General features: G+C 40.6%; 1 protein-coding gene across 2 annotated transcripts in view; it reads right to left on the reverse strand.

Moving 5' to 3' along the window:
* The window catches only part of C5 (complement C5), a 139,180-nt gene that overhangs the window by 38,861 nt on the left and 72,353 nt on the right, over positions 1-27,966 (reverse strand). For both annotated transcript variants that reach the window (XM_040242080.1, XM_040242070.1), the window contains 12 exons: positions 26,427-26,612; positions 24,965-25,168; positions 23,847-24,056; positions 23,577-23,726; positions 21,866-21,995; positions 20,711-20,773; positions 19,428-19,625; positions 17,606-17,696; positions 16,067-16,140; positions 14,993-15,132; positions 4,770-4,997; positions 3,506-3,566 (listed from right to left, as the gene is read on the reverse strand). In XM_040242080.1, the coding sequence (XP_040098014.1) occupies positions 3,506-3,566; positions 4,770-4,997; positions 14,993-15,132; positions 16,067-16,140; positions 17,606-17,696; positions 19,428-19,625; positions 20,711-20,773; positions 21,866-21,995; positions 23,577-23,726; positions 23,847-24,056; positions 24,965-25,168; positions 26,427-26,612 (1,735 nt within the window). The remainder of the gene's footprint in view (positions 1-3,505; positions 3,567-4,769; positions 4,998-14,992; positions 15,133-16,066; positions 16,141-17,605; positions 17,697-19,427; positions 19,626-20,710; positions 20,774-21,865; positions 21,996-23,576; positions 23,727-23,846; positions 24,057-24,964; positions 25,169-26,426; positions 26,613-27,966) is intronic.

A 27,966-nucleotide genomic window follows, 5' to 3' on the forward strand; every position in this document is an offset into this window, starting at 1 on the left:
AATTGTGCTCTCCTAAATGAACACCATGCCTTGCCTAACCTATTGATTCTTACCTAACCTGTGGATAAAAAGAAGGAAGAATGAAGAATTAAGCAGTTTAGAGAATGACCACTCCACAGGGAACTCCCACTCAATATTCTGCTGCTGCTGCTGCTGCTGCTGCTAACTCGCTTCAGTCGTGTCCGACTCTGTGAGACCCCATAGAAGGCAGCCCACCAGGCTCCCCCGTCCCTGGGATTTTCCAGGCAAGAACACTGGAGTGGGTTGCCATTTCCTTCTCCAATGCATGAAAGTGAAAACTGAAAGTGAAGTCACTGAGTCGTGTCCAACTCTCAGCGACCCCATGGACTGCAGCCCACTAGGCTCCTCCGTCCATGGGATTTTCCAGGCAAGAGTACTCAATATTCTGTAATAACCTAAATGGGAAAATAATTTGGAAAGGATACATATATATGTGTCACTGAATCCCTTTGCTGTACACTTGAAACTGACACACTGTTAATTAATTATACTCCAATATGAAACAAATTTTTTTTTTAAAAAAGAATGACTAGCTCTCTACATCTAATAGCTGCTTTGGAAATCCTGTAGGCAAATGATGTGGGCAAGATAACATCTTAAGAAAGAGTCAGCCAGTCTGCACACAGTGGAGAATGACGCAGAACTCAGCCTCCTGCCTCCATGATTCACTGACATGCTGCCCGCTTCTCCTTTAAAAACTGCCGTTGTTTAGTAGGTAAGTTTCGTCTGACTCTGACTCTTTTGAGACTCTGAGGACTGTAGCCCACCAGGCTCCTCTGTCCGTGAGATTGTCCAGGAAAGGATACTGGAGTGGGTTGCCAATTCCTTCTCCAGGGACTCTTCCCAACCCAGGGATCGAACCTGCGTCTCCTGCATTGCAGGCAGATTCTTTACCACGGAGCCATCTATGAAGCCCAAAAAACTGTCATCGCTGAGCAGAATCTTTGGAGTTGGTCTATGAAGCCCAAAAAACTGTCATCGCTGAGCAGAATCTTTGGAGTTGGTCTTCAGACATCAGTATACTTTCTTGCCAGATTGCCAGCTTTTCTGATTAAAACATCTTTCCTTTCTGTTGACATTTGCCTCTCAAAATATTGCCTTTTGAGCAGCAAGCAGATAAACTTGACTTTGGTAACAGAATATACTCTGAAATACTGTGTAAGAAGCAGTGAATCAAATGTATGCACAGCAATAGAAATACTAGTTTAAAACAAAGTGCTGAGTTTAAAAACTTAACTAGAACAGGATCTATAGCACACCACCTTTCATATGTTGGAAAAAACCACACACACACAAAATAACCTTACTTCCCTACTCAAAGACATATACCAAGCATATCAGAGTGGGGGCATTTGAAGAAAGGGAAGTGGTTGCAGGGGTCAGGAATGAGGAAATAAAACATGGGAGGGCCCTGTCCAGACCGATGGTGACAATGTGCTGGGAACTGAGGGGGCTGAAAAGCTAAACTCTTTGCATCCAAGATAAGAATTGGGGAGAGAGCTTGTCAGGCAGAGAAAGCAGGAACCAAAGGCTAGGCTAGTCTTGTGTTTTGAGTTTCTGTGTTTAGTCCCTTTTTAAGCTGATGTCACATAATTTTAATTACTACTACTTTGCTATTTGTTTTGATGCCTCAACCTCTCTCATTGGTGTTTTCTTCAGATTTCCTCTACCATTATTGTCTGTTTACTGTTCCAAAATTTTTTTAGCCTTTTTTTTTTTAAGCCTCTGTAAAGTATCACGCGTGCACGCGTGCTCAGCCGCCTTAGTCGTGTCATGTCTTGTTGCATCTGCGCAGCCCTGGGGACCGTAGCCAGCCAGGCTCCTCTATCCCTGGGACTCTCCAGGCAAGAATACTGGAGTGGGCTGCCGTGCTCACCTCCAGGCTCAACCGAGGGAAGGAACCCACATCTCCTGCACCAGCTGTATTGCTCGTGAATTCTTTACAGCTGAGCCACCGGGAAGCCCATAGAGTCTCATTCTTTATACCAACTCCAATATACACAGATTAGAAGCGTTTAATACAATCTTCGAAATAAACTGGAAAGAACTGATACTCATCTTTACCCTTTTTAGCACTCTGGAAAGTAACAAAGGTGCGTGAATCTAAGTTGTCTAAAATAACGAGTGAAAAAACTCACAGGACGAGAATGGAAAGAGGCATAGATTCTTTTTTTTTAACCAAGATTTTTGATAGAGAGATCTACTTCCAGATAAAAGATCACTGCCATCTTGTGGCCCTCAGGTTCACACCTAGGATGGGTAAGGCAGGGCTGCTTTGGAAAGCTGTTTGCAGTAATGTGAGAATGGTAGGTTTAAGGGTGAAGAGGAAAAGAAGGCAACAGAAGCAGTGGCTCTGAGGCGTGACGTGACCGCATGAGGCCAGAACCTCAGAATGTTCGGGGCACGGCCCTAAGGCAGCAGGCCCCTGGCGATCTGGCCTCAGAGAACTCCTCTAACCTTCCGTTCTCCCAGAGGAGGCTGGTGTGGAGAGAAATCCGCTCCCGACCGCCCCCTGCCCCCCAGCAACTCTCCCCATAGATCCTTCACAGGGTGGAAGGAAATTTGTGTGGAGGTAAAATTAGAGAAAAGTTTGCATGAAGTCAACCTTATTCAGTTTGGGCTGATTTGAAATGTAAATATTAATTCTTTGCTTTGCCAGAGGAAATATCACTCTAAGTATAGTGGTCTTGATTTATTTCAAAAAAACAAACCCTCACCCCCACCCCCCATTGCTGTGTCCCTGAGAAAAGAAAAATGATACAATGCAATAATAGGCAAATTTTAACCATTTATTAAGAACTACAGCAGTCTGTCTTTTTTGGTGAAAAGAACTGTTAACTGAGACCATTCTAAATTTCATAAATACCTGTGTATTTAGGCTTTGATTAAATGTTCAAATGCTTGCACAATTCTAACTTTCATTTAGAATATCTTAGTTGGAGGGAAAGCAAGGAAGCAGGAACAATGAGGAGTGGCTTTCTTAAGTAATCAGCATCACTGTGTTTTCAAATAAGCGTGTTAAATTTAAGAACGTAAATGCCTTTTTCTTAGGTGTTCATTAGATTGATGGTTCTATAAGAAAATATCATAGTGAAGGATAAAATGACTGATATATAAGGGAAGTGAGGCTACTGACACTATTTCGATGTTTTGCGTTTGAAACTAACGGGGTTATCTGGGGAATTCCGTGGCAGGCCAGTGGTTAGGGGTTGGTACTCTCACTGCCTGGGTTTGATCCCTAGTCCAGGAAGTAAGATCTCCAAACCCAGCCGAGTGTGGCCAAAAACAAAACAAAAGCACAGCTACTGGTGTTTTCTTTGCTCTAAGCCCATGGAGATGCTAACCTAAGCTGCCAAAAGTGACAGTAAACTAGGGAGCGGGTGTTTCTGATTCTACACAATTAACATTTTAAAAACAATGTTTCAGGTTGCACATCTCTCTTGAGCAAAAGACAACATATAAAATACAAAATCATTTTGCCTACCATAGATACCCTGTGGATCCAGAGTAACACCAGCATAGCTTTCCCTTTTGACACCTTCTGGCTAAAATAAAGGCAAAAAACATCCAGTTAAGAACAAAACTAAATTTATATGACTTGACTGCTTGGGTCAATGTGACTACTTTGCCAATTAAAAAAAATTTTTTTAATTGATTTTTGGACAAGGCAAAATACGTTTTAATACTTATATGCATACATCCAGGAACAAAATTTTCTGGCTATGTGCATGACAAGCAGAGCAGACAGTGAAACAGAAGGGATTATACGTGTCAGGTGACTGACCTGAGTGCTCTGTATGTATCAGCTGATCCAACCTCAAAAATACTCTATGAAGTAAGCGCTACTATTACTCCCGCATGACACAGGAGGAAACTGACAACCAGAGAGGTCAAGAAGTTTATCCTATGTCACACTGCTAAGAGCTCGGGGAGCCGGGATTCGAGCTCAGGCAGCGAGGCTCCAGAATCTGTGTGTGGAACGCCACGCAAAGATGCACAGAACACAGAACACGCCTTGCACAAAACAAGCTGAGGTATGCTCACTAAAGTGAATTTCACGGCTGAAAACCGAACTCAGGGAATGAAGACCTAGGAAGGCCCAGTTGTGTCCTGAAGATTTTTGTCAAGAATAACACGAGAACATGTGAGTTGATAGCATTTAAGAATGATAGCTTTTAAGGAATGATAGCATTTAAGAAATGACAGTTTTCTTCCCCCTTTTTAACCTGTTTATTCATTTACAAAATGGAAAATTTTCTTGACTATAAATTCTAAACTATAAGTTCGTAAGTCCTGTCTTAGTTATTGCTGTAGCTCCAGCACTTAGCATAATGTCTGGCACAGATTTCAAAACATTTTCCAAAAGCGCTGGGGGAAAAAATACTTCAAAAAATGAAATACCAAAATGTTAAAATTGGATATTTCTGGTTGCGGGGGTTATTGGTGATTTTAATTTTCTTCTTTGTAGTCTTTTGGTATTTCATGCATTCTACAGTGAGCAAGTATCATTGTTTTATTTAAATTTTAAAAACGTAATTTCAGACTTAAAAGTTATAAGAGCAGTCCAAAAATATCTGAGATAGCCTCCACCCAGATTCCCCCACATGTTAACATTTTATTATGTTTGTTATCACTTTCTCTTTCTGTCTCTCTTTCTGAATCACTTAAACATGAGTTGCTGATAACTACTTTTTCCAGAAAGAAAAAAGTATTTATGAAAGAATTTTTTAAAAGAATCTTTTTCTTACCACCACTCGTAGTGTTTTTACTAAGATTTCATTTCCAACCGAAGTTTCCAGTGAGAAGCTGAGGTTGTGGAGGCCGATTTCCAGAGGAAGCACGGTGAAGGTCACCAAGTGGTTGGAGGAACCCTCGATTTTCTGGGGCACACACTTGGAGAATCTTCTCCCCTCAGAGTCAGTGCCTGGGCTTCCCGATGAACAGATCCCCTCCACAGGATGCATTTTAACACAGAACTGAAATATCACCAGTGAACAATGACTTCAAAACACTTTATAATAGGGAAAGCACGCCCTGACTATGTTCGTCTGGACACAAATTCTCCCCGGTACCTGTCAAATAATCCCTCATATTCTAAGGCGGTAGAGAAAGTTCATTTCAGATTTTCTAAAACACACATACCAGTTGCTACTTGGTGGATTACAGTCCATAGGATTACAAAAAGTCAGACATGACTGAGCAAATGCACATTCAGCAATGTGCCACGATGTCCAGAAAGCTCAGCACTGGCTCAGAAACGTCTAATCTTCTTTCGACTGTTACCTACTAAATCGAGTATAACGCTACTGGAGTTCTCTGTCCATGTTGCCACGATAGCATTTGTTACACCATCTCTTTACATGTTTATAACAGACAGTGGGAACCCAGGCTCAGGTAGGCCGTGTGTCTTATTCATCTTTGTATCTTACAGCTCAGCCTTTCGTGTTCAATAAGTGGTTTTATGAAAGACTGGAACTCCATCTCCTGGCATTCAAGGCCCTACTAGCCTTCAATTCAATATGTCCCCACTAGCTTTTCCAATCTTGCTTCTCATTAACTTCCCATTTGTATCCCATTATACAGCCAGACTGTGGCTCCAGGAAGATCTAAGTTCAAATCTTGGCTCTGCCACTTCCTCTTGTGACCAGAGCACATGGCCCTCCACTGCAGCTTTGTGACGGGGAGAATGACACCTACTGACTTCCGGCTCAAATAGTGAGCATTTTCCATCTCTGCTCCGAAATCTAATGACCTGACAGACCTATGCCCAAAGAATAAATCGGTATGATCCAGAGTAAATCAAGCAGGTAAACAAGGAGGCCCAACATTCAACACCTAATTTTGAGGAATTTCTCAGAAATGGCAAGTTCGTTTTTCATCTTAACTATCTTCCTGGGAAACACAACACAGCCAGGGTGGCTGAGACAGGAGTTAAAAGAGGACTTTCGGGTCACCCGAAGCCAATGATTCCCTCAGGAGATCATGGGTAGGGTAGGGAAGAACAGATAAGAAGAGACATTTGATAATTCAACATGAATTCATCATAAAAACTCTTAGTAAATGAGATAAGAAAAGAACTTCTGAAACTGAAACAAATTATCAAAAACAAAAAACAAAAACTTTGGCAGTGGTTCTGCTTTTGAAACAGCCAAGTAGTTCCTACTAGATAACTATTCTGAAAATAAAATTATAAGCTCTAGACAAAACATGTATTAAAAAAAAACCCAAAACTATCTGAAGTCACTAGAGATTGGAAGAGAAGGTGACCCTCAGGGCTAAAGGCAAAGGAGAAAAGGAAAGGCATACCCATTCAAATGCAGAGTTCCAAAGAATAGCATGGAGAGATAAGAAAGCCTTCCTCAGTGATTAATGCAAACCAATAGAGGAAAACAACAGAATGAAAAGACTAGAAATCTCTTCCAGTCTCTTCAAATGTTCCCTTGGTATCTCTAATTTTCTTGAAGAGAACCCTAGTCTTTTCATTCTATTGTTTTCTTTTATCGGTTTGCATTGATCACTGAGGAAGGCTTTCTTATCTCTCCATGCTATTCTTTGGGACTCTGCATTTAGATGGGTATATCTTTCTTTTTCTCCTTTGCCTTTTGTTTCTCTTCTTTTTTCACCTATTTCTAAGGCCTCCTCAGACAACCATTTTTGCATTTCTTTTTCTTAGGGGACGGTCTTGATCACCGCCTCCTATACAATGTCATGAACATTCGTCCATAGTTCTTCAGGCACTCTGTCTATGAGATCTAATCTCTTGAATCTATTTGTCACTTCCACTGTATAATTGTAAGGGATTTGATTTAGGTCATATCTGAATGGTCTAGGGGTTTTCCCTACTTTTTCAATTTAAGTCTGAATTTGGCAATAAGGAGTTCACGATCTGAGCTGCAGTCAGCTCCCGGTCTTGTTTTTGCTGACTGTATAGAGCTTCTCCATCTTTGGCTGCAAAGAATATAATCAATCTGATTTTGGTATTGACCGTCTGGTGATGTCCATGTGTGGAATCTTCTCTTGTATTGTTGGAAGAGCATGTTTGCTAAAACCAGTGCTTTCTCTTGGCAAAATTCTGTTAGTCTTTGCCCTGCTTCATTCCGCATTCCAAGGCCAAATTTGCCTGTTACTCCAGGTGTTTCTTGACTTCCTACTTTTGCATTCCAGTCCACTATAATGAAAAGGACATCTTTTTGGGGTGTTAGTTCTAGAAGGTCTTGTAGGTCTTCATAGAACCGTTCAACTTCAGCTTCTTCAGTGTTACTGGTTGGGGCATAGACTTAGATTACCGTGATATTGAATGATTTGCCTTGGAAACGAACAGAGATCATTCTGTCGTTTTTGAGATTGCACCCAAGTACTGCATTTCGGACTCTTTTGTTGACCATGATGGCTACTCCATTTCTTCTAAGGGATTCCTGCCCACAGTACTAGATATAATGGTCATCTGAGTTAAATTCACCCATTCCAGTGCATTTTAGTTCGCTGATTCCTAAAATGTTGACGTTCACTCTTGCCATCTCCTGTTTGACCACTTCCAATTTGCCTTGATTCATGGACCTAACATTCCAGGTTCCTATGCAATATTGCTCTTTACAGCATCGGACTTTACTTCTATCACCAGGCACATCCACAACTGGGTGTTGTTTTTGCTTTGGCTCCATCTCTTCATTCTTTTTGGCATTATTTCTCCACTGATCTCTAGTTGCATATTGGGCACCACCAACCTGGGGAGTTCCTCTTTGAGTGTCCTATCTTTTTGCATTTTCATACTGTTTATGGGGTTCTCTCAAGGCAAGAATACTGAAGTGGTTTGCTATTCCCTTCTCCAGTGGACCACATTTAGTCAGAATCTCCACTATGACCCATCCATCCTGGGTGGCCTACACAGCATGGGTCATAGTTTCATTGAATTAGACAAGCTGTGGTCCATGTGATCAGATTGGTTAGTTTTCTGTGATTGTGGTTTTCATTCTTTCTGCCCTCTGATGGAGAAGGATAAGAGGCTTATGGACGCTTCCTGATGGGAGAGATCAACTGAGAGGGAAACTGGGTCTTGTTCTGATGGGCAGGACCATGCTCAGTTCAGTTCAGTTCAGTTCAGTCGCTCAGTCGTGTGCGACCCTTTGCGACCCCATGAATCGCAGCACGCCAGGCCTCCCTGTCCATCACCATCTCCCGGAGTTCACTCAGACTCACGTCCATCGAGTCAGTGATGCCATCCAGCCATCTCATCCTCTGTCATCCCCTTCTCCTCCTGCCCCCAGTCCCTCCCAGCATCAGAGTCTTTTCCAATGAGTCAACTCTTTGCATGAGGTGGCCAAAGTACTGGAGTTTCAGCTTTAGCATCATTCCTTCCAAAGAAATCCCAGGGCTGATCTCCTTCAGAATGGACTGGTTGGATCTCCTTGCAGTCCAAGGGACTCTCAAGAGTCTTCTCCAACACCACAGTTCAAAAGCATCAATTCTTCGGTGCTCAGCCTTCTTCACAGTCCAACTCTCACATCCATACATGACCACAGGAAAAACCATAGCCTTGACTAGACAGACCTTAGTCAGCAAAGTAATGTCTCTGCTTTTGAATACACTGTCTAGGTTGGTCATAACTTTTCTTGCAAGGAGTAAGCGTCTTTTAATTTCATGGCTGCAGTCACCATCTGCAGTGATTTTGGAGCCCCAAAAAATAAAGTCTGACACTGTTTCTACTGTTGCCCCATCTATTTCCCATGAAGTGATGGAACCAGATGCCATGATCTTCGTTTTCTGAATGTTGAGCTTTAAGCCAACTTTTCCCCTCTCCTCTTTCACTTTCATCAAGAGGCTTTTTAGCTCCTCTTCACTTTCTGCCATAAGGGTGGTGTCATCTGCATATCTGAGGTTATTGATATTTCTCCCAGCAATCTTGATTCCAGCTTGTGTTTCTTCCAGCCCAGCGTTTCTCATGATGTACTCTGCATATAAGTTAAATAGGCAGGGTGACAATATACAGCCTTGACGTACTCCTTTTCCTATTTGGAACCAGTCTGTTGTTCCATGTCCAGTTCTCACTGTTGCTTCCTGATCTGCATATAGATTTCTCAAGAGGCAGGTCAGGTGGTCTGGGATTCCCATCTCTTTCAGAATTTTCCACAGTTTATTGTGATCCACACAGTCAAAGGCTTTGGCATAGTCAATAAAGCAGAAATAGATGTTTTTCTGGAACTCTCTTGCTTTTTTGATGATCCAGCGGATGTTGGCAGTTGGAAATTTGATCTCTGCTTCCTCTGCCTTTTCTAAAACCAGCTTAATCTTTAATCCAATTTTCTGTTGATGGGTGGGGCTGCGTTCCCTCCCTGTTCTTTGACCTGAGGCCAAACTATGGTGGAGATCATGAAGATAATGGCCACCTCCATCAAAAGGTCCCAGGAATACACTGCTACACTCAGTGCCCCAACCCTGTAGCAGGCTACCACCGACCCACACCTCCACCGGAAACTCCTGGACATTCATGGGCAAGTCCCTTGAGAAGGTTCAGCTTATTGGCCATCTTACACAGAAAGGCAAGGCCAAAGAATTCTCAAACTACCGCACAATTGCACTCATCTCACATGCTAGTAAAGTAATGCTCAAAATTCTCCAAGCCAGGCTTCAGCAATAAGTGAACTGTGAACTCCCTGATGTTCAAGCTGGTTTTAGAAAAGGCAGAGGAACCAGAGATCAAATTGCCAACATCCGCTGGATCATGGAAAAAGCAAGAGAGTTCCAGAAAAATATCTATTTCTTCTTTATTGACTATGCCAAAACCTTTGACTGTGTGGATCACAATAAACTGTGGAAAATTCTGAAAGAGATGGGAATCCCAGACCACCTGACCTGCCTCTTGAGAAATCTGTATGCAGGTCAGGAAGCAACAGTTAGAACTGGACATGGAACAACAGACTGGTTCTAAATAGGAAAAGGAGTACATCAAGGCTGTATATTGTCACCCTGCTTATTTACTTATATGCAGAGTACATTTTGAGAAATGCTGGACTGGAAGAAACACAAGCTGGAATCAAGATTGCCGGGAGAAATATCAATAACCTCAGATATGCAGATGACACCACCCTTATGGCAGAAAGTGAAGAGGAACTAAAAAGCCTCTTGATGAAAGTGAAAGAGGAGAGGGGAAAAGTTGGCTTAAAGCTCAACATTCAGAAAACGAAGATCATGGCATCTGGTTCCATCACTTCATGGGAAATAGATGGGGCAACAGTAGAAACAGTGTCAGACTTTATTTTTTTGGGCTCCAAAATCACTGCAGATGGTGACTGCAGCCATGAAATTAAAAGACGCTTATTCCTTGCAAGAAAAGTTATGACCAACCTAGATAGTGTATTCAAAAGCAGAGACATTACTTTGCTGACTAAGGTTCATCTAGTCAAGGCTATGGTTTTTCCTGTGGTCATGTGTGGATGTGAGAGTTGGACTGTGAAGAAGGCTGAGCACTGAAGAATTGATGCTTTTGAACTGTGGTGTTGGAGAAGACTCTTGAGAGTCCCTTGGACTGCAAGGAGATCCAACCAGTCCATTCTGAAGGAGATCAGCCCTGGGATTTCTTTGGAAGGAATGATGCTGAAGCTGAAACTCCAGTACTTTGGCCACCTCATGCAAAGAGTTGACTCATTGGAAAAGACTCTGATGCTGGGAGGGATTGGGGGCAGGAGGAGAAGGGGACGATCGAGGATGAGATGGCTGGATGGCATCACGGACTCGATGGACGTGAGTCTGAGTGAACTCCGGGAGATGGTGATGGACAGGGAGGCCTGGCGTGCTGCGATTCATGGGGTCGCAAAGAGTGGGACACGACTGAGTGACTGAACTGAACTGAACTGATTGGCTTGAAGAACCCATGGATAAAGTATAGCGCAGCCACCACAGTAGAAAAATGAAGGAGCTCCAAGTTGTGTATAAACTTTGCTCAAACCTGGCCAACCCTTGAATTATACACAGCACAGTCTCCAAGCATCCTAGCTAAGGTTAAAAGAACTGGACTGAGATTTCAAAATTTGGGATTGATTAAGTGCAATCCAAGATGAAAGCTCTTCAGAGGACTGCAATAGAGTCCAGAGTCTCTATATCATTTTGTTAAAAAAGCCCAAACTAGCCCAATTGCACTCATCTCACAAGCTAGCAAAGTAATGCTCAACATTCTCCAAGCCAGGCTTCAAAAATACATGAACCGTGAACTTACAGATGTTCAAGCCAGTTTTAGAAAAGGCAGAAGAACCAGAGATCAAATTGCCAACATCCACTAGATAATCAAAACAGCAAGAGAGTTCCAGAAAAACATTTATTTCTGCTTTACTGACTATGCCAAAGCCTTTGACTGTGTAGATCACAATAAACTGTGGAAAATTCTGAAAGAGATGGGAATCCCAGACCACCTGACCTGCCTCTTGAGAAATCTGTATGTGGGTCAGGAAGCAACAGTTAGAACTGGGCATGGAAAAACAGACTGATTTCAAATCGGAAAAGGAGTACATCAAGGCTGTATATTGTCACCTTGCTTATTTAACTTCTATGCAGAGTGCATCATGAGAAACACTGGGCTGGAAGAAGCACAAGCTGGAATCAAGATTGCTGGGAGAAATATCAATAAGCTCTGACATGCAGATGACACTACCCTTATGGTAGAAAGTGAAGAACTAAAGAGCCTCTTGATGAAAGTGAAAGAGGAGAGTGAAAAAGTTGGCTTAAAGCTCAACATTCAGAAAACGAAGATCATGGCATCTGGTCCCATCACTTCATGGGAAATAGATGGGGAAACATTGGCAGACTTTATTTTTTGGGCTCCCAAATCACTGCAGGTGGTGATTGCAGCCATGAAATTAAAAGACGCTTACTCCTTGGAAGAAAAGTTATGACCAACCTAGACAGCATATTAAAAAGCAGAGACATTACTTTGCCAACAAAGGTCTGTCTAGTCAAGGCTATGGTTTTTCCAGTAGTCATGTGTAGATGTGAGAGTTGGACTGTGAAGAAGGCTGAGTGCTGAATAATTGATACTTTTGAACTGCGGTGTTAGAGAAGACTCTTGAGAGTCCCTTGGACTGCAAGGAGATCCAACCAGTCCATCCTAAAGGAGATCAGTCCTGGGTGTTCATTGGAAGGACTGATGCTGAAGCTGAAACTCCAGTACTTTGGCCACCTCATGCGAAGAGTTGACTCATTGGAAAAGACCCTGATTCTGGGAACGATTGAAGGCAGGAGGAGAAGGGGACAACTGAGGATGAGATGGTTGGATGGCATCACTGACTCAATGGACATAAGTCTGAGTAAACTCCGGGAGTTGGTGATGGACAAGGAGGCCTGGTAGTGCTGCAGTCCATGGAGTCGCAAAGAGTCAGACACGACTGAGCGACTGAACTGAACTGAAAAAACCCAAGTGTCAATGCAAAGTTACTAGACGTAAACAAATAGGGAAGTGTGATCTGCACACAAGTAGAAAGATGATTAACCAGTAATTAACCCAAGATATCGTGGATGTTCTTGTTTCTTGTTTTGATGTGACAAAGAATGCATTGACAATTTAAAAAAGAAATAAAATATGGCAATACCATGAGATGCATGACACTTAAAATACTGCCTGGTTATAATCATGGCATCGCAGTTTGCGTGGCTCCGTGAGCATTAGTGCAAGCAATGAAAGCACCCCACGTGGTCTGTGTCACAGCTGCTAAGCTCTGCTACAGGCAACACACACAGATGCGTGCAGCTTTAAACTTATTCATGGACACTGAGATCTGGATTCCATATAATTCTGATGTGCCATGCTATATGCTTCTTTCACCTCCCACCCACCATCCCCAAACTTGTAGAGATGTGAAAAGCATTCTTAGCTTATCCACCCTAGAAGAGGAGGGAGCAGGCCAGTTTTGGCCCACAGGCCATAGATTGCTGACCCCTGACCTACCACATGAAGCAAAACAATGAAGAGATGTAAAATATTCAATATTGTAAGCAGGTCAGTTTCCCTTACTGTCCGTTCAGTCACTCAGTCGTGTCCGATTCTTTTCGACCCCATGAACCGCAGCACGCCAGGCTTCCCTGTCCATCACCAACTCTCGGAGCTTGCTCAAACTCATGTCCATCGAGTTGGTGATGCCATCCAACCATCTCATCCTCTGCCATCCCCTTCTCCTCCTGCCTTCGATCTTTCTCAGCATCAGTTCCCCTTACAGTAATTTGTAAATTCAGCATGTGCCTGCTAAGTCAGTTCAGTTGTGTCCAACTCTTTGTGACCCTATGGATGGTAGGGGCCGGGCTCCTCTCTCCATGGGATTCTCTCTCAATGCCCTCCTCCAGGGGACCTTCCTGACTCAGGGATCGAACCTGAGTCTCTTAAGTCTCCTGCACTGGCAGGCAAGTTCTTTACCTCTGGCACCACCTGGGAAGCCCAAATTCAGGATAATACCTATCAAAACCCGAGTACATTTTTAACTAAATCAGCAAGCAATTATTTGACACTAAGAATCTTATAATCAAAAAACTTAAAATAATTCAATTCCAGTGTATGTACGTATTTTTGTCATAATAGAGTATGATTAATTGAGGGAAAACATTCAAGCTTAAAGCATATAACTTTACGAGAGTGGAATGGAAATATAAGTTCACAGATAAAAGGAATGGTATATAATCTGTTGTTAATGAGCTTATTTGGGTATTTTAAAATGGATTGTTATGGTATTTAGGTTCTGCTCTATAAAAGTTTGATATAATAGTTTTATTTTTAAAATATAAATACTTAAGTGTTTCCAAAGATATGGATTTGCATATTCTTTGAATTTATGCTGAAAATTTTTAGATGCCAATTTAAAAACGTGCCAACAGGGTACATTTTTTTCTGAAAAAAAATTTAGGGAGGTATAAGCAAAATTTTTGGAGACCACTGGAATACTTATATCTAAGAATGAAATCACAGCTTTTTTTTTTTTTAATAAAGTGAGATTTTCAGACTGCATTGAGTTCCTGTATAAAGTCCTGTGACTGTGATTTTTCAAGTGAAATCAGTCAGCCTAGTGCATAATTTTGTTTAGAAATGTGTTGGCAAAAAGAAGATGAATGGTGGATCTGACCAGGGTTGGAGTTTTTCACAGAGAGAAGGTAACGGGAGCTGGCATGGTTAATCAGTGAGATTACAATGATGGCTTATGAATCCTAGCCTGAAGGAGGAGTGAAGGAAAGGCTTTAGCATGAGAGGGCTGCTGCTGCTAAGTCACTTCTGTCGTGTCTGACTCTGTGCGACCCCATAGACGGCAGCCCACCAGGCTCCCCCGTCCCTGGGATTCTCCAGGCAAGAACACTGGAGTGGGTTGCCGTTTCCTTCTCCAATGCATGAAAGTGAAAAGTGAAAGTGAAATCACTCAGTCCTGTCTGACTCTTCATGACCCCATGGACTGCAGCCTACCAGGCTCCTCCGTCCATGGGATTTTCCAGGCAAGAGTACTGAGTGGGGTGCCATTGCCTTCTCCTGAGAGGGCTAATGAAGAGTAAATGGTATTGAAGTCAATGAGTTGGAAGTTTCAGCAATGCTGTTGCTATAGAACTGTAGCTACAAAGTATTAAGGTTCATGAGTCAGAAGGACAGGTAGGAGGTCGTGGTCCATAGGTGAGATGTTTGAAATAAAGTTTTCCAAGGGGAAGGCAAGATGCAAAGTGAAGAGTGTGAATGGCTGAAAGAGGACAGGAAAGGGTTGTTAGAGGCAAAATCAGGAAACTCAAAGTCCAGGGTGACGGATGAACCAAACGTAAGCCTGCACAGCATGCCGATTATCTTAAGGACTTGTGTTCTCCATTAACGGGAATTGTATGAATAATTTTAACTTTTCTTCCTCCCTTCAGAGGTTTTTTTTGTGTGTGTGTACATGGTAATTCCATTAATAGAGTTCTCAGAAGACTAGGGACATCTTCATTTTTCCCCATTTATTTGAACGCACCACAAATATTTACTTACCTGAATTCCGGATGTCCTATAGTTGTAAACAGTTCCACTCAGCTGGATCTGTTCCCCGCGTACAACAGAATATGGTATATTCATTTCCAGGAAGACGCTTTTGAACACCTTTGCTTTCAGAGTATTAGCAACACATATACCTTCAGCCCAAGTAAAAGCAAAGTTGAAGTGAATTAGGAAATTCCCATAATACCTTATCAGTACTAAAATGTTTCAGATTTGCTTTGCTTCAAGGAAAAATGAATGCTAGATCCTGTTTTTTCTCTGCCTTATTATCCCTATGGATTTTTCCTTGAATTTTCTATGCACTGATTTTTAAAAACTAGGCTATAATTGACATATAACATTATAGTAGCTTCAGGTGTACAACACAGTGATTCGATATTTGTATACATTGTAAATGATCACCCCAACAAGTCTAGTTAACATTCACCACCATATGTACTACACAATGTTTTTCTTGTGGTGAGATAGTTTAAGGTCTATTCTTATATCATTGATCTTCGTTCAATAATTACTGGTATTAACAGAAAACTGTGTTTGTCCAAAAAATATTTAATTCTATTTAAGGAGTGAGAATGATTACTAACTGAAGCACCAAATCTCTTTTTTAGATACTCATTATAGGTTCCATTTAACAGGCATGAAATTTTGGTTGTGGAAGCCAAGATTTATAAGAACACAAAACAGAAAGCAAACCAACAAGCCAGGCCTGAAGTTATTTATAAAGTATCTGCACTAAATCACCACAAAAGGGGACTAGTCCAGGAGGGAAATCCTGTATTTGTCTCTAACACTACTCCATCTTCTAGTCACTGAGAATAAAACAAGAAAAATGGGGGCTTCACCTCAGTCTTTACAAAATGATGACTAATAGAAGAAGAAAAGAGGAAACTGATACAGTCCAAGATGTGAGCTTATCTAAGTCTCCTTGTAATACACTATAAACAGACTTTAATAAAAGGCACCACTTAAGTTCTGGATAAACTAAAAAGACAGTAATTTTTAAAAAATCCTGCGTTTTTGCCAAATCAAATCATTCCTTATGTAAATATATAACTTCAATTTGCTTACCACTATTTGAAATTCCAACACCTTGAACTTCCCAGGTAGTTAGAGAATCAGGTAGCACAAACTGCAGTTGGTTTCTGAAAGTTAAAATGTTGATATTCAAATACAATGGGACATTTACTAACCAAAACTGACAACTTGCAGAATTTTTGCCTCATACTACTTTAGAAGAAAGAAATCACACCAGAACAAAATCACATCAGGTATTAAGGAGAAATCAAGCAAGAAAAATATATCCAGTAACTCTTACACTCGTTCCATACTGTTACATATTTTACTGGTATGATGAGAATTCAAACTCGGAAGGATACCTTTGAAACACTGCAAACTCAAAACATACAGTTCAAAGAAAGAATTATGTTTATCACCTTGTTGTTTAGTTGCTAAGTCGCGGCTCCCTCTTTGTGGCCCCATGAACTCTTTATTGTGTAGTGTGTTCTAAAATAGGGAAGCAAACTACTAATGTACCTTAAAACTGCCTGTAACAAAGCTGACATGACTAAAAATTTCTGATGAAGATCAAGCTTGTACTCATTCAACAAACAACGATTGTACATCAACTTTGCATCAAGCCTAGCACTAAATACTGAGTATATAGCACTCGTTGATACCGTTCTGCTCTCAGGCAGTTAGTTCACAGTCTATATTCAGTAAGTAAATTGTACCAATAAAACAAAAAAAGTTCAGAGGCAGTGTGCATGGATTCAACACATTTGTTTTAGTGCCTCTGCAAGCTGGACCCTATGCCAGGTATTGGATATAAAACTGGTCTGAATTTAGTCCTTACTCTGGAAGTATTTACATTTTAATGTGACAGGTAGCTATTAGACTGCGTGATGTGTGTAACAGGGTTCATTGAAGGGGTAATACATCCAATCATTAGGTGGGAACAGTGGTAGAAAGGCTTATGAAGGGAAATGCAAGGCAAGGGGCGATGTCAGATGAAGTGGACGACAACGAGGAGGAGGAATCTGCGGGACAAGGGTGGAGACTGCGGGACCCAGAAGAAGTCGGATGTCAGGCCCTGGACTCACTGCCTTGACTGCTCCTTGGAAAGTCTGTGCTTCGAGATCCCGTCCACCCCCACTCTTGGCCACCTGAGGAGGGGTGACCTGCAGGGAAGCAGCACTGTTTTCAGTGCCGGGTACAGAGTAGGCATTCCATAAACAAGTGTTGAATAAGGACTTTAACAAGAAAAGAACCTTTCTCCCTATTAATCAATGTTTGCTTTGTAGTTACAGATATTTCAGGATGAAAACAGCTGTGTAATACAGCATAAAGCACACAGTTGTGCTTGGCAAAAACTAACTGAAATGGAATGAAGTTGAATGGAATAGTACCCTTCTTCCCCAAGAGTTGATCTTGCCGTGGAACTAATTCTCAGAGCAAATCACATGTCAAAAATAAAATAAAATAAAATAAAATTTGACCCAGTGGTGGTTTGATCTTAACTCCTAAATAAACTGTTGGGAAATGGGTAGCTTCCAGATTTTTGGTTATATTTTCCATATTTTTCAGAAGAATGTCAAAGAAATATAATACCTTTTCGGGACATGATGAACTTCCCATAGCCAGCTTTCTGGAAAATAGCTTCTTATTTCTGGTTTGGTTACTGGTAAAAGAGACTTTACATCTGGGGGGGAAAGTATATATGATTATGGAAAAACAGCAAAAATTCTACCTAGGGCTGAATTTTTAAATGTAGACATTAATCAATAGCTTAAGTATTTTCTGAAAGGTCAATGAAACATTTTGTTTGGCAGTTTCAAAATAGAACAATAAAGGCCTACTAGGATTTCTCCACTAGTAGCACTGACAACATGAATAAAGCATAAAAATATATTTAATAACTTTTTTCCTAAATTGCTAAATGTTTCATGTTCTGAAAATTGTACAAAATACTAATTAGTCTATAAAGTCTAATATAAAGTAAAGTAAATCCCTATGAAGTAAAACCCTATGAAGTAAATTCCTATCTATTGCAGGGATTTTCCTGGTGGTCCAGCGGCTATGACTCTGGGCTCCGGATTCAGGGGCCCTGGGTTTGACCCCTGGTCAGGGAACTAGATCCCACGTGCCACAACTAAGGCCCAGTGCAGCCAAATAAATAAGTAAAAGTTTAAAAGTTATTTACATTTAAAAATCACAATTGTTATTGTTTTATAAAATAGGGAAGTTTATGCGATTCTTTGCCTTACCGCAGACATTTATTTATATTTCCTTTAATAAAAATGAGCAGAATCTCTGCTTATGTCCAAGATGTTCTGGTAGGGACTAGAGTTACTTCTCTGCCTTAAAAAAACTAGAAAACCAGACACAACAGCTTGCTTTCAGATATTAGAGCATAAGTGAGCCAGATCAGGGATCCCTCAGGGAAGGGAGACAGATTAGGTAAACCCCCAAATTATCCAGGTTTACTGTCTGGAGGCAGTTTACAGGCTTCAGAACAGGGAGAGAAACCCATACAGACCCTGGCAGAGTTGCAACACCAGGCGTGAGATTTGGGAGGCTAAGCTGTCGAGAACAAGGAACAGAGGAGGGAACTAGAGAGGCTGAATTCCAGGCAACTGATGCCAACCCAGATGATTAGAGTTGAAAAACTGGACCATGAGAAATGGATACTAGATTGTTCATAAAAAATACTGCACGTAATAAGCAAAAACCTGAAAACAACCTACATACATCTAATGACTTTGTTTCAACAAATGGCCACAAGAGTTTATTTCTGCAGAAATATATCCACTCAGAACGATAACATTTAAGACATACTGTTAAGCAAAACAATCAAACAGGATCTATCATTCTGTTTTTGTTTGTTTTGACTGTATATGAATGAATTGAAAGTCCTAAAAGTTCTGAAAACCTGTTAATTCTGAAGATGTATATGGTGGTTTCAATTGAAATAAGATTTCAACTTTTATGTAAGTACATTTAACTTTATGCTACACTTTGAAATCTTTTGCTATATTTGGTCAGTATAGGTACAAACAGGATTTTAATGTTTGTAATATCATAGAATCATGAAATTTTAGAACTCAAAGGCATATTAGATATCATCTGGCCCAAGTTTCTTGCTTTAAAAATGAGGAGAGTGAGGCTCAGAGAAGATGAAAAATCATTTACGTTTATAGACTGAGTCAGCTTCAGACTCGCCTGGGTGTTGACTATGGGCGAGAGCACTCTGCTCTATACCGTATTCACCTCTTCTGATTCCCGAAAGTGACAAGAATTTTTTTTCTTAAGAGCATTTACAAGTTATCTTTTCTACTTTCCATTTTAAGGAGAGCATGAACACCTCCTTTTTTTGGCAGCATAAAGTTACATCACATTTTTCATATTTTCCGATAGAAAATGCCAAACTTACGGAGCCTTCCTAATTTGATATTTTTGAAAGTCTCGTTAGCCCGGATCTTGTTTGCCATCGCACAACATTCCTTGAATGCTTTGATACATATGGGGCCTTTCTTAATCCGAGCGGCTCGCTGCTCACAGTTTTCATAATCGTTCCGATGGGCTCCATCATAACAACATCTCTTCACATTTATGTGTTTGTATTTAGCAGCTGAAATGATCATAATTCAAATGCCGTTGATTAGGCATAGAGTCAAACATCTCAGGCTTAGAACAGCTCTCAAGGGATACCCGGTTTCTGCTGCCACAGGGTCCCTGGCCCACAACAGTTGTGGCTGGTGGACTGTCCAGCCTCCTTGTGGAACTACCATAGGAAGAGTGTGGCCTCATAAAGCAGTCCATTGTCCATTCTGATTCGCACTAAATGTTTATGGGCTTCCTGCAACTCACCTAAGTACTGTCTTTTGAAACGAGCACCTTGGATTCAGCACCCTTTTGAATAAAGTAAGTTAATCTGAGAAGTCTGCAAAATATTTGAAGCTAGTTATCACTACACAAGTATGTTCTTCTTCAAGCTAAATATCCTATTTTTTTCAAATGTTTCTTGTAGTTTGTACACCTTCACCAGTGGCATCTTCCTTTATCATAAATGCTTGGATTGACCAATATCTCTCTTTTGATATCATTAAAACTCAGAATGAAAGCCAGAATTAAAATGACATATATAAATGCAAAGCATTATTGTATTACTATAAACATCCTTATTGTTTGAGCTCAGGTCACTGGCTCCTGGTTCAGTGTTCTTTCTACTGTATCATTGCCAATTATCATATCTCTGTTTAAATAATACTTAAAAATAATTTCTATTGGGCTTATTCCTCCCAATAATCCAACTGATTCTTAAGTATTAAATGTATGCAAGAAGAGATAGACATTTAGGTATATCTCGGAGTTAATTAAACCATGGATTTTGTTAGAATAAAATGGAAGAATGTAATTTTAGTCCCTAGATGAAGTTTGCAGAGAGGAAATATTTGTAACAACTGAAAGTTAATCTTTTATATTTTAAAGATAGAAATAACAAAGACTTATTTCCCTTAGATTAGGGTTATGGCAAATGAACTATTGGATTTGTTTAGATGAATCTTTCCAAGGGAGATGAGCTAAATGTCTGTATATAGCTTCCTTTTCACCCATTCATCTGAACGAGGAGAAATTAGATGATGTTTAGTTTTCTCCAGCTTTTGAATTACATGATCGTAACCTTTTGGCAATCACATGAAACCTTTATAATACCTTCTTCCTCTATCTTCTTTTTCAGCATTCTCTTTGGCCTGAGAATTTCCTTACAAGGTTCATCTGTTTTAAAAAGATAAAGAAAAAAAGGAGGGGGAAAAGAGAATAAAAATCTCAAAAAACACAAAATTCCATGAAATTATTTTTTTTAAAACATTCACATAACTCATTCAACAAATACTGAGAACCTGGTTTTGACCAAGCTCTGTACACTACACATCCCAGTGTGACTTGTTTTTGGAGGGGCCCACGATCTGTTGTTACACAGTTTGACTTGTTTGATCTGAGTTTGGTTTTAGATCCTATAACCTTTGTGATCCACTCATTACAGGGAAATACCTGAGCCCTTAGGAGTGAGCCAAGTTTTTGTTAGGTATGCTATTTTAATTATTTTCTGTGCTTATATTATTATAAATATTAGTATCAAGTGTAATTATGAACAGTTTTAAAACCACAGGAAGAAAACGATTAAGGTGTGGTCCTTGCCCGTAAAGAGTTCCCAGTGCAGTGACTGAAACAAGATGGGTCACTAAGTTTAAGGCAAGATAGTGGAGTTGGTGACGGACAGGGAGGCCTGGCGTGCTGCGGTTCCTGGGGTCGCAGAGTCGGACACGACTGAGCGACTGAACTGAACTAAACTGAACTGAGTGATGTACTTCTATTGAATTACTTATAAATAAATCTAGTCCCTATAGTAGCTCCCCTATTAAAGGAGAGGAAATGATCAATTCTATACGAGGAAGAGCTTGCACAGAGGAGATGATTCGCCCACTAGCTTCTGCAGGCTGATGAAAGGGAAAGCAGTCCTAATAAGGAAAAGTCAAAGACGTAAAACAGGCTAGTGCCACCCATAACCACACTTGGTTCTCTATGGCATAAACATAAGGTCCCGTAGAGTGGGATGAGAAACAGCTGCAAAGAGCTGGGGAGAAGATCACGGAGGGCCTGGAGTATTACAGAAAAGAATTTGTACTTTATCTTGAAGGCTAACGAAACCGTTTATACAGAGGAGTTACCTAGTCATGTCACCATAAGATCAATGTAGTGAATTATTCTGGAGGAGGGACAACAACGAAGTCTGGGAGGCAAACTGTTCACGTAAATTTCAGTAAGCAGTTTGAAGAATAAACAAGAATCGGTGTTTTTTTTTTTTACCGTTTTCTCGGGTGTTATCTGCGTTTGCGTTGGTGAGGAAAGTGAGTCCAGCTAGATAGAACACGTCTGCGTTGTCACGGCCACCGCCTGCCCCACAGCCCAGGTCACTCGTCTCTAAAGTCTGAAATACCTGTTCAGAGGTACTTAGTTAATTTAATAATTCTTAGCACGATTCCTAAAAGGCAAAATAGTAAGCCTAATCAGATACGGAAATCATTCCTCTGAAAAACTAAAGGTACAAACTGTTATATGATTCTAACAAATCTGGGAAATGCCCAGGCCTATCATTTATCAAAAGGCCAAAGACCGAATTTCCCAACTTCCTTCCTTTAGTTTGTTCTTAAAAATCCATGCCTATTCAAAATTAAATCAAGAACTAAGTTTTAAGCTTCGATGAGATGATGCTTCGAAATTGACCCATGCTATTTTGTACACAGAGTGCATACTGTAATCAATATAATGTCCAAAAAAGAATAAATGAGTGAATGTATGAGTAAGTGAATTAATAAGCTAGCTTTTAAATCGCTGAAAGAAAGAAAAAAAAAACAGCGCAATCTCTCGTATTTTGGGAAAGAGGGCTCTAGGTTCTAAGTGAAAGAGAATTTGTTTTGGGGGAAGGCTTTTCCCAGTTTTAATTTTGACCCCAAATAATTTTCCTTTCTGAATATTTTTAACTTAATAGTTTCTCAGTTCTTCCTTCCTTCTTCAAAGAAACTCAAGTCTAGAAAATAGTAGCAGAGCACAGGGGAGGTAAGGGCTTCCCTGGTGGCTCAGCTGGTAAAGAACCTGCCTGCAGTGTGGGAGACCTGGGTTCGATCCCTGGGTTGGGAAGATCCCCTGGAGAAGGGAAAGGCCACCCACTCCAGTGTTCTGGCCTGGAGAATTCTGTGGATTGTATAGTCCATGGGGTGGCAAAGAGTCAGATACGACTGAGCAACTTTCACTTCTCATAGGGGAGGTAAATGGGAACTTAGAGGAAAAGAGTCCGCCTGCAATGCAGGAGACCCTGGTTCGATTCCTGGGTTGGGAAGATCCCCTGGGGAAAGGATAGGCTATCCACTCCAGTATTCTTATGCTTCCCTTGTGGCTTAGCTGGTAAAGGATTCGCCTGCAATGCAGGAGACCTGGGTTTGATCCCTGGGTTGGGAAGATCCTCTGGAGAAGGAAAAGGCCACCCACTCCAATACTCTGGCCTGGAGAATTCCATGGGCTGTATAGTCCATGGGGTCACAAAGAGTCAGACGTGACTGAGCAATTTTCACTTTCACTTTCAGAGTAAATGAATAATTTTCAGATTCTTCTGGGCCACAGATTTTAATGAGTAAAAAAAAGGAAACAAAAGCGAAAATCCCCCAAAGCTTGCCTATTCATTCTTCCTTGGTGCTGCTACTATAAAGTCCCCTGCTCCCAAATCTCCAAACCCTGCCAATCAGTGGTACTCTGGCCCCATGAATGTCACTACTATCATGACTGTATGCTTTTAAAGTGCTTAACTCCATACTTGGAAAAGTGAAAACGGATAGACCTGGGCTTTAGAGACTAACGTGAGGATGGCTTACCTTCCTGAGAGCCCCTGTTCTGAGAAGATTGTGTAAGTAGAAAAGCAAGTCTAGTCTGCATTCAGTTCTTTCCCCACCACTTACCCCAGTGGCCCCATTTGTGAAGCACTGCCTAGGGCCACCCCAGTAACGAAGGCCACACACTACTTAACTCTTTCCAGGGGTCTCTTGGCTGTCCTTTGCACCCCATATATAGCACTGTCCACTGCTGTTAAAGCCACCCAGGAATCCAGCTCAGTTTCCATATTAAGAGATACACGTTGGCCAGGGGAATACGTATCTGTCCTTGGAGACAGATGAACCTAAAGGTCATTTGGAAAAGAAAACAATCATTTGTACGACACAAAACGTCAGAGACAGCTACATTTACAGCCCCTTTATTCAGGAGAAAATCTGATTGGGACTTGTAACTTGTGGCTTACCTCAAGCTGGTTGCCACACTTTTCCTCTATATTTAACCAGACTGAGTCGGACACTAATTCTGCAGTCTGCTCCCCTGTAACGATGTAATAGACCAGGAGACGAGCAGAAGGAACCATGTCCTGTGTCACTGGGATGTTTATACTTTGATAAGCTGAATCCGAAAGTTTATCCCTTGTGCCATAGTGAACAATTTTGCCCTTGGATAAAATCTAAAAATAAACAGCAGCAGAAATGGTAATTACAAAACATAACCTTTGCTTTAGGATAGAGCTTGGGAGTGAGAGTAGAAATTATGTTAAAGAAAAAGAAATTTACATTGCCAGGGCCTACTATGTGCCAGGAACTTCATGTTCAATTAACTCTTTTAGTTTCCATGACAACCAGAAGGTTGGGAATACTATCTCCATCGTGCAGATGAAGGGACTGAAGTTCAGGAATTAACTAAATGTCATTTAAATTTTTTCCTTAAAACTGTTGAAAGAAAGTCATCATCACTTGTGTGGCCTGAACTTCAGAATAATTAATCCCATTTCTTTGGTAATTGTCATGAAGCCTATAACATTTTTTGTGGATTCTTTCCTAGCCTTCACTGACAGCCTTGACTGATCCCTCTGTTTAATGTAAGTGACGTAATAGGGGTACTCCTGGAGCAGGTTTGAAATGATTCAACCCTTAAGAGCAGGACTTGGGTCCCTCCTGTATTACACTGAAATGCACGTATTTAAACGGTCTAGGTGGGCAATCTGTGGCCATGAAGTAGAGCAGAGGTAATGTGAGAATTTAATCAAGCTCTCTCTGCAGAGGACTCGCGCTCTCTTTGGTGAAAGGCACGTCACACGGAGAATCAGAGGTTCCCAGTTCTGATCGCAACCTTTCTCTTCCAAGTTGGGTGACTGTGGTGAGTCTTAAGTCTTTGGTCCCTCAGCTTCCTCTTCTGTGAAACAGTCATGAAAACCATGCCCTGTCTCGAAGGCTTTTGAAAAACTGACTATTCAATCAGGTGATGTTCTTGGAAGTGCTTTGTAAGAACGTATGTCAGGGATCATTCTAACACTTCTCTGTAAGCAAAGGATGATCAGGTAAATCTATCAGGTAAATCTATCACTATTATACTTACCAAGTAATTGTAGTGAGTTATTTTGTCAATATACGGACTTCTGGGTGTAACAACAATATTCAGGTGTTCTCCCACAAGCAAGTGTTTATAGTTTTCTGTCCAGTCAATATAAAGGTAGCTTTGGCTGAGAGATGAATATGCTATTGCTCGGTAATCTTTACTGGCCTGATTTTCTTCGGGAAGATCTACATCCTCTGTCTTGATCTGAAAAGGAAAAAAAAAAAAGTTAAACAAAGATACGTGGACTGTGACGTAAAGGTATGTCTTCTGTGAAACATACCTTTTAAATTCCTTCCTTTGCTTTATACATTTCTAAATTTCACAACACCAATTGCTAAAGAAAAAGAAATCCACTCCTCCAATGTGTTTGTACAGCTGTGGTATCAGATAACTTTACAAAGGCTGTGAACGACAACTGGGATAATATGGGACTGTGGGTTATGGTGGGAAAGTCTGGTGAAGTGAAAACAGAGTGATGCTCATGGAACAAACACTGGCATCCTTCCTGAAGTGTCCTGGTAAGCTTGGGACTCTTTTCTTGTGGGTTACAGGGGTAGCGGTGGGCAGGTCCCGAGGACTGGGGACAGGAGTTTTGGCCCAGTTTCACTGTGAAGCCGAGGCACAGGCAAGGGCTTACAAACACAGAGTGGAGCAGGAGTGATATCATGGCAGTGATATCGGCCTTTGACAGCAGAGAGGTTAATATCTGGGGTGAGATATACATTGGTTTGCATTCAAGAGCCATCATTTATTAAGTCTGGATAAGTTATTTAACCGCAAGAGAGGTTAAAAGCCTCTGTTTCCTCAGCAGCAAAATGGCAAAGACAGTATTCTCTGATTCAGAGAGCTGATTAAATGGGTATTGATGTGTTCCACATAAAGCTCTCAGTACGATGTCTAGCGCTTCATACGGACTCAGTAGACGACAGTGAATCTGTGCAGCTGACATGCTGTCAATGTCATTGACACACATTATTAAGTTATTTTTTATCTGGAGTTGGGAACCTAAACATTATTTGCTGGCAGAGAAGACTATTAAGTGAACTTTCAGGTAGAGTAATTCATATAGCTGGAAAAAAAAGAGAGGATTCCACATTTGACCCCTTTGTGGCCCTGAAGAGACACAAAAGTTTGCAAGGTGGGAAAGAGAGACTTTCTATCACTAATTTTCACTGCTATGCCTATTTTATGCATCTAGATTTTAATACAGTCTTACTAATGCAAGAGAAAATAATTCACCCGAAATAAAAGCTGATACATTTATCTTCCTAAACGACCATTCACTTAATTTGAAGACTGCCTCTGGTGCTTTTTTTTTTTTTTTCCTTTGGTTGCAAAATTGTGGAACTGTTTGCTGGACTCATGTCTAAAATCTGCCACATTTTTTTTTTGCACATTGGCCAAAACACACAGTCAAAAGTACACACTGTCCTAGAAAATTTAACAGGAGAATTCAGCTCACATTAAATTCCAGCACCGTCACTTCAGATGGGAGATTCACCACAAAAGAAGCTACTCCGTCACTGGAACGTGTTACACTCTTTTTCGACTCCAAGTCAGATATCTCTTGGTTCACGTCGAACGTTTTTGCGCTCAGGGTCACCGGTATCCCTCCTACTAAATGGTCAAATGAATCCTTAACTTGCACCTGTTTTGCCAGAACAATCCAAGTTCATTTCCACAGCCCATCACTTCTTTTAAAACAAAACAGTTCTGAGATAATTTCCCTTTCTCCTCACCAGTGTATAAATTATTCATATTCAATTCACTAAAGAGAAGCATGTTCTCATCTTATATATGAAAGGGTCTAATCTTATTTAGTTAAATCGTTCTTGAATGGATTCCCCTGTATATCAAGATGACTCAGAATATAAACACTGTATTAGGCCTGCCAAGTAGATGAGATAAAGTCCTCTGTTCTTTAATTTATGTGTTTCTTCAATTGGTTGAGAACTAGATAAAAGAGAAAATGAAGCAATCACTTCTGGGAATTAATCTCTTAGATATGAGAAATAATAGTATAGGGCTTAGTCGCTCAGTTGTGTCCGACTCTTTGCAACCCATGGAATGTAGCCTGCCAGGCTTCACTGTCCATGGGGTTTCTCCAAGCTAGAATGCTGGAGTGGGTTGCATGCCCTTCTCCAGGGGATCTTCCCCATCCAGGAATCAAACCAGGGTCTCCTGCATTTCAGGAAGATTCTTTACCAGCTGAACTACCAGAGAAGCCCCATGAGAAACAATAAATACATTTTTTTCTCCTTAAACTCTACCTCTCATTGCCATGCATATGCTAAATTCATATAGAATTTCCACAAAGGTATATATTATTATATGTGATGTGAAATATATAGAGATATATAGTATATAAATATATTTTATATAAAGATAAATATATAATACATAGACATTTAAAAATAATAAATATATTCTATATAGTGACATATTTTATGATCTTTTGTATATATTGTATTAATATACTAATAAATTATAAATTATCATATGCATTATACAGTAACATGTTATATATTATTAAATGTGTTGTATATGTATTAAGAAGTTATAAGCATGTCCAAAGGTTGCTTGGGGTCTGATAAATCTTTTTCTCTTAAAAGCCAGTGATCTACAGCTTTCTAAAGGATAAATATAATAAAACATAGTATATGTAATAGAGTATGTTTTATATAATAGATAATCAGATATAGAATACTAAATACAATAAAATATAATTACAAAGTCAGATAAATGTTTTAGCTCCATACTATCAGCATTTTAAAAAGGAAAAGAGGAAGAAGGAGAGAAAATATTGAAAAGGAGAAAAAAAAACAAAAACCAGAGAGGAAAGAGTCAGGGCAGACAGAAAAGTGTCGAGATGCAAAGGACAGGGAATGATACAGAGAGATGAGCTCCGACAGCGTCACGTGAGAAGAGAAGGCAGCGTGAAGAGCACAGCAGTGCCCCCTCAGGCCGTGGGAAATAAACACACAGACAAAGGGGTTTATTCT

This window comes from Oryx dammah, unplaced genomic scaffold, assembly GCF_014754425.2.
Source record: "Oryx dammah isolate SB20612 unplaced genomic scaffold, SCBI_Odam_1.1 HiC_scaffold_1, whole genome shotgun sequence".
Classification (NCBI taxonomy): domain Eukaryota; kingdom Metazoa; phylum Chordata; class Mammalia; order Artiodactyla; family Bovidae; genus Oryx; species Oryx dammah.